A 14170-nucleotide genomic window follows, 5' to 3' on the forward strand; every position below is an offset into this window, starting at 1 on the left:
TTCTGTCACAGTGGCACAGATCCTATCTGATCCCCCCATTGTAAGCAGCAGTCCTGCCCTGCTTTATGGCTGAGATTCTAGCTATCTGTATAACAGAGCATTCTGTCACAGTGGCACAGATCCTATCTGATCCCCCCCATTGTAAGCAGCAGTCCTGCCCTGCTTTATGGCTGAGATTCTAGCTATCTGTATAACAGAGCATTCTGTCACAGTGGCACAGATCCTATCTGATCCCCCCATTGTAAGCAGCAGTCCTGCCCTGCTTTATGGCTGAGATTCTAGCTATCTGTATAACACAGTGGCACAGATCCTATTATGATTAAGTTTATATTGAGAGAATTGGTTTCTGTTTCGTTTCCTGTTTTTCTCACCTGTTCGCTTTCATACCTTGTGCTTTATAAAGTGAATAAATTGCTGTTTAATGCAGTTTTCAGTCTAGATTGTATATGTGCGTGGGGGTGTGTGTGGGATCAGTGTTTGGGTGAAACATGAAATGATGCTAATTCCAAGCAATAAAGGAACAGAGTGGTTAAAAGCTGCACTTTCTATTCATTCCCCGGGGAAACTTGTGGCCACTTAAGGACTCTAATGACGAATGCAGCAGATTGTTAGATTGGAAGCAAAGGAGTTGGATACAGAAGTCGGTTCCTAAACCTTTTCTTATATTTCACTGTGGGACACGGCCCATTGGGATCTATTGTCCCTCTGTGCTTATCATGGGGCAGACCCACCGACCTGGGAATGATTATTACTTGTAGTAGTGTAGGGAGCCTTTAATTCCACGGGAACCTTGCATTGCTGGCCAATCTGCGGGCAGGAATAATGAGAGCTAATTATATTTGCCTTGTAATACTTTGTTTTGACTGTAGTCGCAATGGAAAGGAATGTGCAACATTAAATACCATTCTGTATAATAAGAATAAAGAACACACAGATCCTGTGGATTTCTTTACCTGAATCTAATGAATACCTTGCACATAGAATGCTTTGCCTTTCATTAAATCAAATTCATTGTTCACAAAAGCTTGGTTTTTATTCAGGTCCTTATTCCCTTTTCTTTTCTTGAAATGTCTCAGATTTATTGATGAGGAGGAGTCCTTGTAAAAACTGAAAAGGGAAAATCCAATGAAATATCCTTCTCTTTCTGCACTTGTTAAGAAGAACCAAAAAGGCAGGATTTTATTGTAATGAGACTGATTTAGAATTGTCCATTATGGTCTCAGAGTCCAATATAAACCGCGGCTCAGCCAGGAACACGGTCGCTTTGCCTTTACGAGGCCGGCTATGCCGAGACAGGCTGTGTAATAGGGCTGTAAGTGGTGGCACGAGTAGCGGAACACGGTCGCTTTGCCTTTACGAGGCCGGCTATGCCGAGACAGGCTGTGTAATAGGGCTGTAAGTGGCGGCACGAGTAGCGATAGGAGATGTTTAATGGCATATTAACACGATCTTATCTGCGCGTGTTGGTTTAGGAGCAGATAAGAGGCTGGGTAAATATAATAACAGGCTTCCTACTATGGCTGCTGATAAGGGAAAGTAGTCACTTTTATGGCTGCAGTCGTGTCGTTTATGAAGGAGAGAGATGTAGGGCGTATAAACGTCTCAACGCAGAACCTAGCGCTTTAAAATGAAGATACACACAGCATTTGTGAGATTTTGCCACAAAGCTAATTGATTAAATCTCATTGGCCCATGGCCTGGACAATCTGATCTCTCAAGATGATCCGGTAACCCCATGGGTAGACATTATAAACTATACACCATAATCTCCCTCTGATAACGCTCAGCTGCAACACTCACTTGTGAGTGGTTTGTCTCACCGGGGATTCCACACCATTCCTCATGAATGAGAGCTGCCATACTGCTTCCTCTTACTTATTATAAAGCCTAATAATTAAGGACTCTGATTACTGTCGCAGCTCTAGTTACAGAAGATTAAATGATTTAGGGAAAATACTTGAGCTTTGATTGAAGGGTTAAGGGGCAATATAGCACAACTTAGGTTAGCCATTTTTTGTGTGTCAGTGGCACTGCACATGCTCAGTGTGCTATGGGCAGCTGTTGAAAATTGAAGCTTAAAAATTAGGGATGCACGGAATCCCGGATTCAGTTCGGACCGTATCCAGACTTTTTTTGAAGGATTCGGTTCACGGTTCACTGATTAGATATACAGAATTTTAATTGACCTATTAATAATGTACTGTCTCTGGGCTGAGGTATGACCCATTACAAGGCTATCACGGGCCCCTATTACACGTAGAACCATGGATCCGTCTAAGTCCCTCTGTATTGAACCCAATCAGGACTGTGTTTCTAATGAATGTCCCCGGCCCCTCACCTGTTTCCAGGTCTCCGGCATCTGGGGAATGTGTGATTTTGTTATGGATTTAGGGGGCTACCGGCTCTCGGCCTAATCCCGGAATAAATGTCGGCTGGCGAGTTTATTGTAAGCCTCCGAGGGTACGAATTTAATATCTGTCTGGTTGCACCTGGAATGTAAGCAATTCACATGGTGGAATTTGGTCTAATCCGCCGACACAACGGTGCGTCTTTATGGAATGGAATGGGACTGGGCAAGGGCAGACAGATATTTGTAGAAAAGATATTTATTTGGGAATATTGATAGGAGCCTCTAACTTTAATCTAAGGGGAAGATAATTTAGTGCACTCGTATATCCCTAGATATTGGGGGTCAGTCCCTAAGCTCAGGGCCTTGGACTAGTACAGACACCAAAGCAAAGGGTTTTACATGCCTAGCTTTAGCTTTAGTTCCCCTTTAAAGGCAACACTATAGTACAATGACAGTGTTGGCTGAAACTCATTGAGATGCGAATGTGTGGTCCAATCAGAATAGTACAACGGAACTCACTGGGGCAGCTTAGTGCACCTTTTGGTGTTTGGCCTGGGTTTTTGCTGGGAAGATAGTAGGGACAGTCACATGACTGCTCAGGCAGTTGCGCGAATGGGATACGTATATGTAGGGAAGAAATTCGGAAGCTTAACTTGGGCAGAGCAAACAATATACTAGAAGATATTTCAAACACAGGGGGTTCATGTGGAACTCACTAAGGAGCCTTAGGCCTTCGGCAAGGGGAGTGGAAATCGGAAAAACAAGCAAAAAAAAAAATGAGTGGAAACCCATAAGAAGACTTTTAAAGGGGAAGTTAATAGGGAACTGTTCCGAACAATATTCTTAACCCATTAATGTATATTCTTGCACAAATGGGGAGATAAAATTTTATATTTATTTCAATCCATTAAAACCTACTATCACCCCACATACAAAGCCCTGGGCCCTAAGCCAGGCAGTATCTAGAAACATGGGTCTTCTTAATTTTTGTATCTAGGGCATGTTTCTATAGTCTCTGGAGTGAGTGCCCCACATATTGCACGTCGCACACTGTGTCTGTAATACATTGTGTTGCAGTTGATGTACTGCCTGGTAACATATGACTTCTTTTTGACAGATGAATCAAAAGAATCTCTATGTTTGTTGGGGTTACTTTTGTTTCATCTGTCACAAAGGTATTTTTTTCCCCTTTGCCTTCCTATTGGTGGTTGTGTGTTTTAATAGCGACTCCCACTTTAGCACATGAAACAAAGTAAGGCTGTGGGGATGTTTTCTTAAAGGGATACAGTCATGATTTTAGAGGTATACTATTTTTAAATGACACTGTTACACAGCAAATAATTCCCTCTGCCATTTAACATTTTATTCCTGAACCAACAAATGTATTTGTAGCTGTAATATTGGTGTGTAGGCGCCATCTCAGTGCCTTGTGCCTGAGTCTGAGCTTTCAGCCAGCGCTACACATTAGAACTGCTTTCAGCTAACCTATTGTTTCTCCTACTCCCATGTAACTAGAGGAGTCCCAAGCCGGACTTGGATTTCTTACTATTGAGTGCTATTCTGATACCTACTGGGAGCTGCTATCTTGCTCCCTTCCCATTGTTCTGCTGATCGGCTGCTGGGGGTGAGGGGGGGATATCACTCCAACTTGCAGCGCAGCAGTAAAGTGTGCCTGAGTCTGAGCTTTCAGAAGGAGCCAGCGCTGCATATTAGAACTGCTTTCAGCTAACCTATTGTTTCTCCTACTCCCATGTAACTGGAGGAGTCCCAAGCCGGACTTGGATTTCTTACTATTGAGTGCTATTCTGATACCTACTGGGAGCTGCTATCTTGCTCCCTTCCCATTGTTCTGCTGATCGGCTGCTGGGGGTGAGGGGGGGGATATCACTCCAACTTGCAGCGCAGCAGTAAAGTGTGCCTGAGTCTGAGCTTTCAGAAGGAGCCAGTGCTACACATTAGAACTGCTTTCAGCTAACCTATTGTTTCTCCTACTCCCATGTAACTGGGGGAGTCCCAAGCCGGACTTGGATTTCTTACTATTGAGTGCTATTCTGATACCTACTGGGAGCTGCTATCTTGCTCCCTTCCCATTGTTCTGCTGATCAGCTGCTGGGGGAGGAGGGGGGGTATATCACTCAGAGCACAAGTCACCTGGCTGGGGCACCCTGGGAAATGAAGAATATGGCTAGCCCCATGGGAAAAACAGATTACAATGCAGGATTCTGCTGGAGAAGCTCTATTAACTGATGGGTTTTGAAATAAACATGTTTTTCCATGTCAGTATTCTTTAAAATACAAATTCTTTTTATAAACGTGTTGCTTTCCGGTGAGCTGTGTGGATCCCATCTCATTGTTTGTTTGTTTTAAAGGCACAAATACATAAATGTATACCTTGTGATGAGGTACATACAGCACGTCGCTGTAGATTAGCCGGGAATTGAACCCAGATCCTGTTGATGACGCAGTTCATTTTCACATCAGTCACATTAAACTGAAGTCGCTTATTTTGGCCTTAGATCAAATGGTCCATTAGATAAAATTGTCTCTGTCTGTTCCTTCTGAAACAGCCCTATCGGCCCCGGCAGGCTGGGTATCCGTTACATTAGTCTGCAAACTCCAATATCATTCCATTATTTACTCACTGCCCACAATCTGATTCACCCTATTGTACCGGCACGCAGCTGCTTCAAGCCCATTGGCCAATCCTCATCAATATTAATGACCTGTTTAATTATGCAGTTCTAATTATACAGCTCATTTAGATCATGTAACTGATAAAATGTCCCCAAATCTTGGAAAGGAAAATATTTGTATTTTTTTGTTGCGAATGCCAATACCTGAGGCTGAAAGTGCAGCACCTACAGAACCAGTACCAGAGTTCAGTCACTGAGCTGGGGCAAGAGGCTGGGTTATCAAGGTTGTGTCGGGGCATTTGTCTTATTCTCATTAACAAAGAGAATAAAGTCAGTTTGCTGATGCATTTGTTTCCAGCAATACCCACTTTAACTTTAACTTACCCATTGTAAGCAGCAGTCCTGCCCTGCTTTATGGCTGAGATTCTAGCTATCTGTATAACAGAGCATTCTGTCACAGTGGCACAGATCCTATCTGATCCCCCCCATTGTAAGCAGCAGTCCTGCCCTGCTTTATGGCTGAGATTCTAGCTATCTGTATAACAGAGCATTCTGTCACAGTGGCACAGATCCTATCTGATCCCCCCATTGTAAGCAGCAGTCCTGCCCTGCTTTATGGCTGAGATTCTAGCTATCTGTATAACAGAGCATTCTGTCACAGTGGCACAGATCCTATCTGATCCCCCCATTGTAAGCAGCAGTCCTGCCCTGCTTTATGGCTGAGATTCTAGCTATCTGTATAACAGAGCATTCTGTCACAGTGGCACAGATCCTATCTGATCCCCCCATTGTAAGCAGCAGTCCTGCCCTGCTTTATGGCTGAGATTCTAGCTATCTGTATAACAGAGCATTCTGTCACAGTGGCACAGATCCTATCTGATCCCCCCATTGTAAGCAGCAGTCCTGCCCTGCTTTATGGCTGAGATTCTAGCTATCTGTATAACAGAGCATTCTGTCACAGTGGCACAGATCCTATCTGATCCCCCCATTGTAAGCAGCAGTCCTGCCCTGCTTTATGGCTGAGATTCTAGCTATCTGTATAACAGAGCATTCTGTCACAGTGGCACAGATCCTATCTGATCCCCCCCCCCCCCCCCCCCATTGTAAGCAGCAGTCCTGCCCTGCTTTATGGCTGAGATTCTAGCTATCTGTATAACAGAGCATTCTGTCACAGTGGCACAGATCCTATCTGATCCCCCCATTGTAAGCAGCAGTCCTGCCCTGCTTTATGGCTGAGATTCTAGCTATCTGTATAACAGAACATTCTGTCACAGTGGCACAGATCCTATCTGATCCCCCCATTGTATAAGCAGCAGTCCTGCCCTGCTTTATGGCTGAGATTCTAGCTATCTGTATAACAGAGCATTCTGTCACAGTGGCACAGATCCTATCTGATCCCCCCATTGTAAGCAGCAGTCCTGCCCTGCTTTATGGCTGAGATTCTAGCTATCTGTATAACAGAGCATTCTGTCACAGTGGCACAGATCCAATCTGATCCCCCCATTGTAAGCAGCAGTCCTGCCCTGCTTTATGGCTGAGATTCTAGCTATCTGTATAACAGAGCATTCTGTCACAGTGGCACAGATCCTATCTGATCCCCCCATTGTAAGCAGCAGTCCTGCCCTGCTTTATGGCTGAGAGGCCCACTAGAGTATAAGGCTATGGGACTCTGTGTGCAGGGAACGTACTTTTTGATTTTTATTATGTACATAGAGTGTGTTTGGAAAGTTCTGTATTTTTTGTTGCTGTAGATGCTCAGTTGCTTGGTTAATAACACATACACAGAGGAAGGTATGCCCTGTACATACAGTAAATTGTACCCTCCTACTGTACAGTGGAACATGACGGCTGTCACCCATAGGTATAAATACAAAGGTCTGATAGATTGAGAACTAACAGTTTTTTTTTGTTTCCCCGCAGAGAGTCCCCCGCCAGCTATGTCCAGGAATGGATACTTCTTTGAAGAGACTGGTGAGTACATGGCCCTCGATAAATGCTATTCCTGCACTACGTGGTGTGGCTCTATACTAACCCTACTGTGAATGCTTTTACCTTGGGGCATACTGTACTGGGCTGAGAGCTTGAAACCTGGGATCCACAATCACTGGAATTATTGCTAAACCAGGACAGAACATTTGTAGCTGTTTTAATTTGGATATATGTCATTTGGGTTGTTGTTTCACTACATCTCCCAACACCCTTTACACACTTTGTAGCTACAGCCCTCCTGGGTATGCTTGCCCTCATTGTTTCCTGCAGGTCCATGCCTTACAGATTACATTTACCTGATAGGAAGTGAGTTGGGCAAAAGGAAATGCATCCCCCCATCCTTTACATACAGGTATGGGATCCTTTATCCGGAAACCCGTTATCCAGAAATCTCCGAATTACGGAAAGCCTGTCTCCCATAGACTCCATTTTAATCAAATAATTCAGAATTTTTAAACTGATTTCCTTTTTCTCTGTAATAATAAAACAGTACCTGTACTTGATCCCAACTAAGATATAATTACCCCTTATTGGGGCAGAACAGCCCTATTGGGTTTATTTCATGGTTAAATGATTCCCTTTTCTCTGTAATAATAAAACAGTATCTGTACTTGATCCCAACTAAGATATAATTACCCCTTATTGGGGGCAGAACAATCCAATTGGGTTTAATGTTTTATTGATTTTTTTAGTAGACTTAAGGTATGGAGATCCAGATTACAGAAAGACCCCTTATCCTGAATACCCTTGGTCCCAAGCATTCTGGATAATGGGTGCTATACCTGTAGTGTAGCAATCCTTTATATATATTTTCAGCAATGACCAGCCATATAAAAAAAATGCACTAAGGAACTTGGATTGGGTTGACCTTTAGAACAATGGGCAGAACAATCTTGTTGGCCAGTTGGCGCTCGCTTACTTGGGGGAGAATTTCTTGGAGGGTTAAATTAATCCCCAGGGCACCCAATAACTTATAGTGGCCAATAAGGGGACGTATTTGCATCAGGGGGTGCTTTTCCTACTGTAGTTACTCCCTGAGGGTGACAATAAGGAATATATTGTATGTATAATCAGTATTTATGATGTTTAAAGTCGGGTACATACAGCACAATATCCCCCCCCCCCTTTGTATTCTTAATAGAAGTTGTGACCCTAACCAGATGTATGCAGAGATGAAAGGCAATAAGGCAGTCTCCGGGGAAGAGCTTTTGCAATAAATAAATCTAATTGGGATGCTGTTTGTGCCGATTATGTTACAGTGAAGTTTGCCTCCATTGTGACGTCGGATATATGAAAACATAATGCAGTCGCGTCTTTCATGTTGTGCTAAGTCCTAAATTAAATTATGCATATATTTCTAGAAGGATAATCTAATGGACACTCCAGTGCCCCCTTCGTTGAGGACTAAAATAAACTCGTAAGGCATAAATGTGGCTGTATAATCCTTCACACAGTGTTTATTTCACATTAAATCCTTGTGTTTGGGGGAATTGGGTATTGTACTGTAATAATGCCTATAAATATTAACAGGTACAGAGTGTTTTTATTTTCTTTGCTTCCTTTAGTCTTGTAAGGGAGTTACAGATTCTGCCTTTCCTAAGGATTTCATAGTTTGCTGGCTGCTTGCCACAACCTTCCTTATTTATTCCAAAACACTTGTATAATAATTCTCTCTCGAGGCATCAACATATGTGAGCAAACCACCAACTAGAGTAAATTAATTTGGGGGTGTGGCCAATTTGCCAAAAAGACTATAAACAACTCCCTATCAGCATTGATATTCCCCTGTACTAAGCACAATTCTGCAGGAACAGCCCGCTAAGTTTGCTCATAGCCTGTACAGAGAGATACCATAAAACTATAGCAGTATAAGGATTCCCCTGTACTAAGCACAATTCAGCAGGAACAGCCCCCTAAGTTTGCTCATAGCCTGTACAGAGAGATACCATAAAACTATGGCACATAGGGATTCCCCTGTACTAAGCACAATTCAGCAGGAACAGCCTCCTAAGTTTGCTCATAGCCTGAACAGAGAGATACCATAAAACTATGGCAGCATAGGGATTCCCCTGTACTAAGCACAATTCAGCAGGAACAGCCCCCTAAGTTTGCTCATATCCTGTACAGAGAGATACCATAAAACTATGGCACATAGGGATTCCCCTGTACTAAGCACAATTCAGCAGGAACAGCCCCCTAAGTTTGCTCATATCCTGTACAGAGAGATACCATAAAACTATGGCAGCATAGGGATTCCCAGCAGGAACAGCACAATGCAGGTCCACTCTAGGATTCATGCATGGAATTTCAGGTACACAAGGGACTAAAGGTGTTTTAGCTCTCAACCAAATGTATCACTGAGATATGGGGTGGAAACATGTTGAAAATAAACCCATTTTATACTCAGAGCAAGGTCCTGCTTCCGATAGACACCAGTCTGCCTCATGCCTCAAGCTGCTAGAGTTTCCCCTCAGTCCCTGCTCCGTATCTTGGGTTGTGCTTTTTCCTCTTTTTGTTATATGAAGTGTCTGCATTGTCCCCCTGAACAATACCAGGTAGTTGTTGTTGCACCCTTCAGCGCGTAGTCCATGTTGGCACGGATTCAGCACATATTTGTGTTACCCAACACATTGCTTAATACCCTGGGGACTTCATGTCCGCACTTGTACTCTGTACTGTAAAGGGGAACCTTCATAATCTTATTCATTATTGTTACATTACTGTATACAGTGTGTGTATGTATATATATATATATAAGTTGGGCACATCTCCCCCACCCAAATGGCATAATTGTCACTTCTTCAGTGACAATTACATCTGCAAACATCACATATGCGCTGTAAAGTTCATGCAATGAACAATGCAGGCTTACACGGGCAGAACTTACTTTGATAAGTAAGTGGTAAGTGCTTGGATTGTGCCCTGTAATGGTTAAGCTGAGCTCAGGGGTGGAGGCTAGGAAAAAAAAAGTAGGAGTAGACTGCTAGAGATGTTTCTATGGGAACCAGCAATGCCATCTCCTCATTGGCTGCTAGACTGGAGGGAGTGTTTAGTATTCTGAGCTGAGAAGAACTGAGCATGCTCAGTGACAAGTAGCCAAACTAAATTCCTGAGGGAGGGGCAGAGAGGGTTTGAGAAGGAAATTAAATCCCTTCAGCCTTACTATTAGGGTGGCAATATGCGCTTATATCCGCTCGCTTGGCGAGGTCGTCAAGCGAGCGGATCTTCTCCTGATATCCCCACCTATGGCTGAGCAATATCAGGCTAATTTCGAATTAGAACGATAGTGAGCGTCAGTCGGTTTGGGGCCAATGCGGTCCCCAATCCGGCTGATTTTTAAACCTGCCTGATCGAGATCTGCCTGGGTCAGCCCCCCCCCCATGTTTTCTGTTAAAAAATAGCTATTTCCCTCAAACATGGTGAATAAACTCTTAGGGTTCACCACAGATAACCCTCCACCCCTAAACTATTACTATGAGCCAGGTGGTCCATATTCTGCCCAGTGCCTCACCTGCTAAAAACTGTAGACACAGCAGCGGAGGTTGATTTATGAAGTTCAGTGCATCAAAGCAGAACCAGGAATCCCTATTCACAAGGGTAGCCGGGCATGCCGGCTGGGAGTTAAAGGCACAGGGAACATTATTTTGGGCAAGGTATGATAGTAGGCTACACTCAGTGCTTCAGTTGGGTGTATGGTCCGTGGCACTTGGCACGTGTCCTAATATACAGGCGCTGACATCCCGAATAACTTCCTGTTTGTTTCAGCCACGTGCACCTAATAAACCTCAGCTTAAATTTAGGTTTCCTGTACTCGCCCCACTTCTCGGTCCTTCTTACACTTCATTACTTGCTGTAGAACGAGGATTGCTGGCGAACTGCAGCTTCCAAAATCCTTAGCAGCAGAGGAAAGGATAATGTTCTTATCTTATATGCCCTATAGGCAAAGCAGTTCAGGGTTACCAGAGAAGAAAGCACACACTGGGTTGATAAGCCTACAGAAAGCCATGGTAAATGCTCTGAGGTTTAGTTCCCCTTTACAGAAGCTCAGACCTAGCTCAGTCTGACAGTGATCATAACTACAGTGTTATATTCGAGTAGCGGTTGGGGAGGAGTAATGTATTTTCAGAGCTAAACATTATGTAATCCAGTTTAGGGAAAAACATGTTATTTTATCTGATAAATGAACTGTTTTATTTCACTCTGTTTTCTAAACCCCCATGTTTTTGTGCTTGGGTAGTACAGGAGAATGGGGATTTTAGTTTTAGGATCTGGTGGCGCCAGGAAAACATACACCCCTCCCTTGCATTCTGCAGCAAAAAAATATTTTTGCATTAGATCATATACTGTGTATGTGTGTGTGTGTGTGTGTGTGTGTGTGTGTATATATATATATATATATATATATATATATATATATATATATATATATATATATATATATATATATATATATATATATATATATATGTGTATATATATATCAGTTATACAATGGCACCACCACAGCACTTAGTTGCGTGGCACGTAGCCTTTAAAATGATCTCTTAATACAATGTTTAGAGTGGCTTTCTTAGGTTGCAGTTGGTCTATTACCATTATTATTTTTTTGGGTGTTTTTTGAAATTAAAACTTCCTTTCATCTTACCCTCTACTATTTGATTTAAATTGTCATTGTGTTGTTAGGGTTCTGTTTACCCTAGTAAACACACCACGGTTGAATGACCGGCTGTATAGAAAGGCATAATCTTCCCTCTAGGCCATTATGCTTTTTAAAGAAACCGTAGCACCAAAAATGAAAGTGTATAAAAGTAATTGAAATATATAATGTACTGTTGCCCTGCAGTAGTATAACCGGTGTGTTTGCCTCAGAAAGACTAGTATAGTTTATATAAACAAAGCTGCTGTGTAGCCATGGGGTCGGCCATTCAAAGGAGAAAAGGCACAGGGTACTTAGCAAATAACAGATAAACTCTATAGAATATAATGGGATATTATCTGTTATCTGCTATGTAACCTGTTCCTTTTCACCTTTTTCTAGCCATGAATGGCTGCCCCCATGGCTATCCAGCAGCTTATTTATATAAACGATAGTAGCGTTTCTGTACCAGTGCAGGGCAACAGTACATTATATTTTTTATTTAATTTTTTTGCTGTTACTATTCCTTTAATGTCTATGCACCCCAGTACCCTGTTATAAAGAGGGAGGCAGCTAACCTTAGACAAACTGATATATTAATATGAATCACAGCTCCCATCATCCCTCTGAAAACCTTTAAATTTGGCTAGGTGAATGCTATGAGAGCAAACCAATGAGAAATGTGTCCCAGTGGGGTATATGTGAAAGGTGACAAACAAAAGCTTAAGGGTGAAGACACACACAGCTACTAGTAGCTACTTGTCACAGCTACTAAAACAGACAATGCTGATCATTTATTATAGTTGTCTCTAAGTGTGTTTTAGCAGAGGCAATTCTCAGTATTGTCTATGGCAGGGGATTTTTAGGTGTTTAGTAGCTAAGACTAGTAGCTGCTACTAAGTAGCTCCGTGTGTCTTCACGCTCATGTGACAAAATAGTGAGCAATCCCAGGGTGACATAGACTTTCCCAGTCTGTTTTGGACGAAAAGGAAGGACCCTGGCAGAATTCATTTTACAGCAAAACACAAGCCAGTCATTGGCAGACGTGCTATTTGCAGCTCATTGCACATCATATGTGAAGTGTGAAGCTTCCGACCACATCTCTGAGAGCCAGTTCCTCCATTGGCTTTATAAGAGACCCAAGCAGACCAGGCAGAGTTTGTGCTGGGAGTTTCTAAAGTCTGGTCAGGGCTGTCCTTGGTAGTGGTGAGAAATAAAGCGGACTTGGGGTACTATTATTTCTATAAAGCAGGTTTGTTAAACCCTTTGGCACACAAAATCTGTTACTACACAGCTGCCTAGAGAGGCTGTTGTCTGATTAAGCAAGGAGAGTGTAAAGGTGGGCATACACGGGCCGATTGTAGCTGCCGATATTGGTCCCTTAGTCCGACTCGGTAGCTTATCAGCCAGTGTATGGGCACTAAGGACGGGCCTGCCCAACCAATATCTGGCCTGAAATCAGGCAGGTTTAAAAATTGTCGGATCGGGGACCGCATCAGCTCGTTGATGCGGTCCCCGAAGCGACTGCGCCTATCCCCATCGTTATAATTCGATCGTCCGGCCCCAGGGCCAAACGACTGAATTATCCCGAAATCGCCCCCCATAGGTGGGGATATCAAGAGAAGATCCGCTCGCTGGCTCCTATGTAAAACCCTGCTTCATCTAAATAAACCACTTTTTAGTAATATGTGCCACTGGGTAATCCTAAATAGAAAATTGAAATTTTAAGAACTAAGTGCCCCCAAACATGTTTGGTCACATCAGCCAATGAATGGGCAGAGTTCTGCCTTTTGCTCCCACGCTACTTCCTGTTACAGTTAGAGCTGCATTATTTCCTGTCAGCTGATCTCTCAGGGAGCACACAGCCCATCACTAAATGGCGGCTCAAGGGAAAAGATGTAAAAGGGCAATATTTACTGCTTCTTTAATAGGTCACTTAACATAATATAAACTCTCTGTAGGCTAAGTATTCATTCTGGGGGTATAGTTTTCCTTTAAATATCAAAGCTGAGCCTCTTATGTGACAGAATATAACAGAACAGTTACCACAGGTGTGAAATGAAATGGGATTATGAAAGAGGGGGCGCAGTTAGTGTGTGTAACAAGTTACTTTCCCCTTGGAAATGGTGGGGCCCTAAATAATTTTTGCAGAGACACTCACCCCAGTGTCTTACAGATATGTGCCATGTATAAATACCTTGCCCAGCTACTAGTCATTAGGTGTGAGGCCTTCATGGCTGCTGGAAGAGACCAGACTTGGCCTGAGAGAACAAGTTGCTGATGGTTCATAATTTCTTTCCATTTTTAACTAATAGCTGTGTAAATCATTTCTTGTTGTCCTACTTGTCCCTTTGACAGGTACAAATGCAGCGTAAAGCAATTAGGGCTTGTAGGAAATGCACTGCCTGAAAGGATCTTTGTTGTATGAAAAGCTTTGGCCTCTGACACACATTGGCCCCAGTGACAGTAAGACGCCCATTGGCTACTAGGTCAAGTGGCCATTCGGGGTTTCCCAGGGATCAAAGGAAAGTTGAAGGATCCTGAGGGCTGGGAGTAGGGTGT

General features: G+C 43.0%; 1 protein-coding gene across 3 annotated transcripts in view; it reads left to right on the forward strand.

Annotated features, from left to right (window-relative positions):
* slc4a11 (solute carrier family 4 member 11) overlaps window positions 1–14170 on the forward strand; it is a 73283-nt gene that overhangs the window by 14276 nt on the left and 44837 nt on the right. For all 3 annotated transcript variants that reach the window (XM_031895254.1, XM_002936363.5, XM_031895255.1), the window contains exon 2: window positions 6904–6954. In XM_031895254.1, the coding sequence (XP_031751114.1) occupies window positions 6904–6954 (51 nt within the window). The remainder of the gene's footprint in view (window positions 1–6903; window positions 6955–14170) is intronic.

This window comes from Xenopus tropicalis, chromosome 1, assembly GCF_000004195.4.
Source record: "Xenopus tropicalis strain Nigerian chromosome 1, UCB_Xtro_10.0, whole genome shotgun sequence".
Lineage (NCBI taxonomy): Eukaryota > Metazoa > Chordata > Amphibia > Anura > Pipidae > Xenopus > Xenopus tropicalis.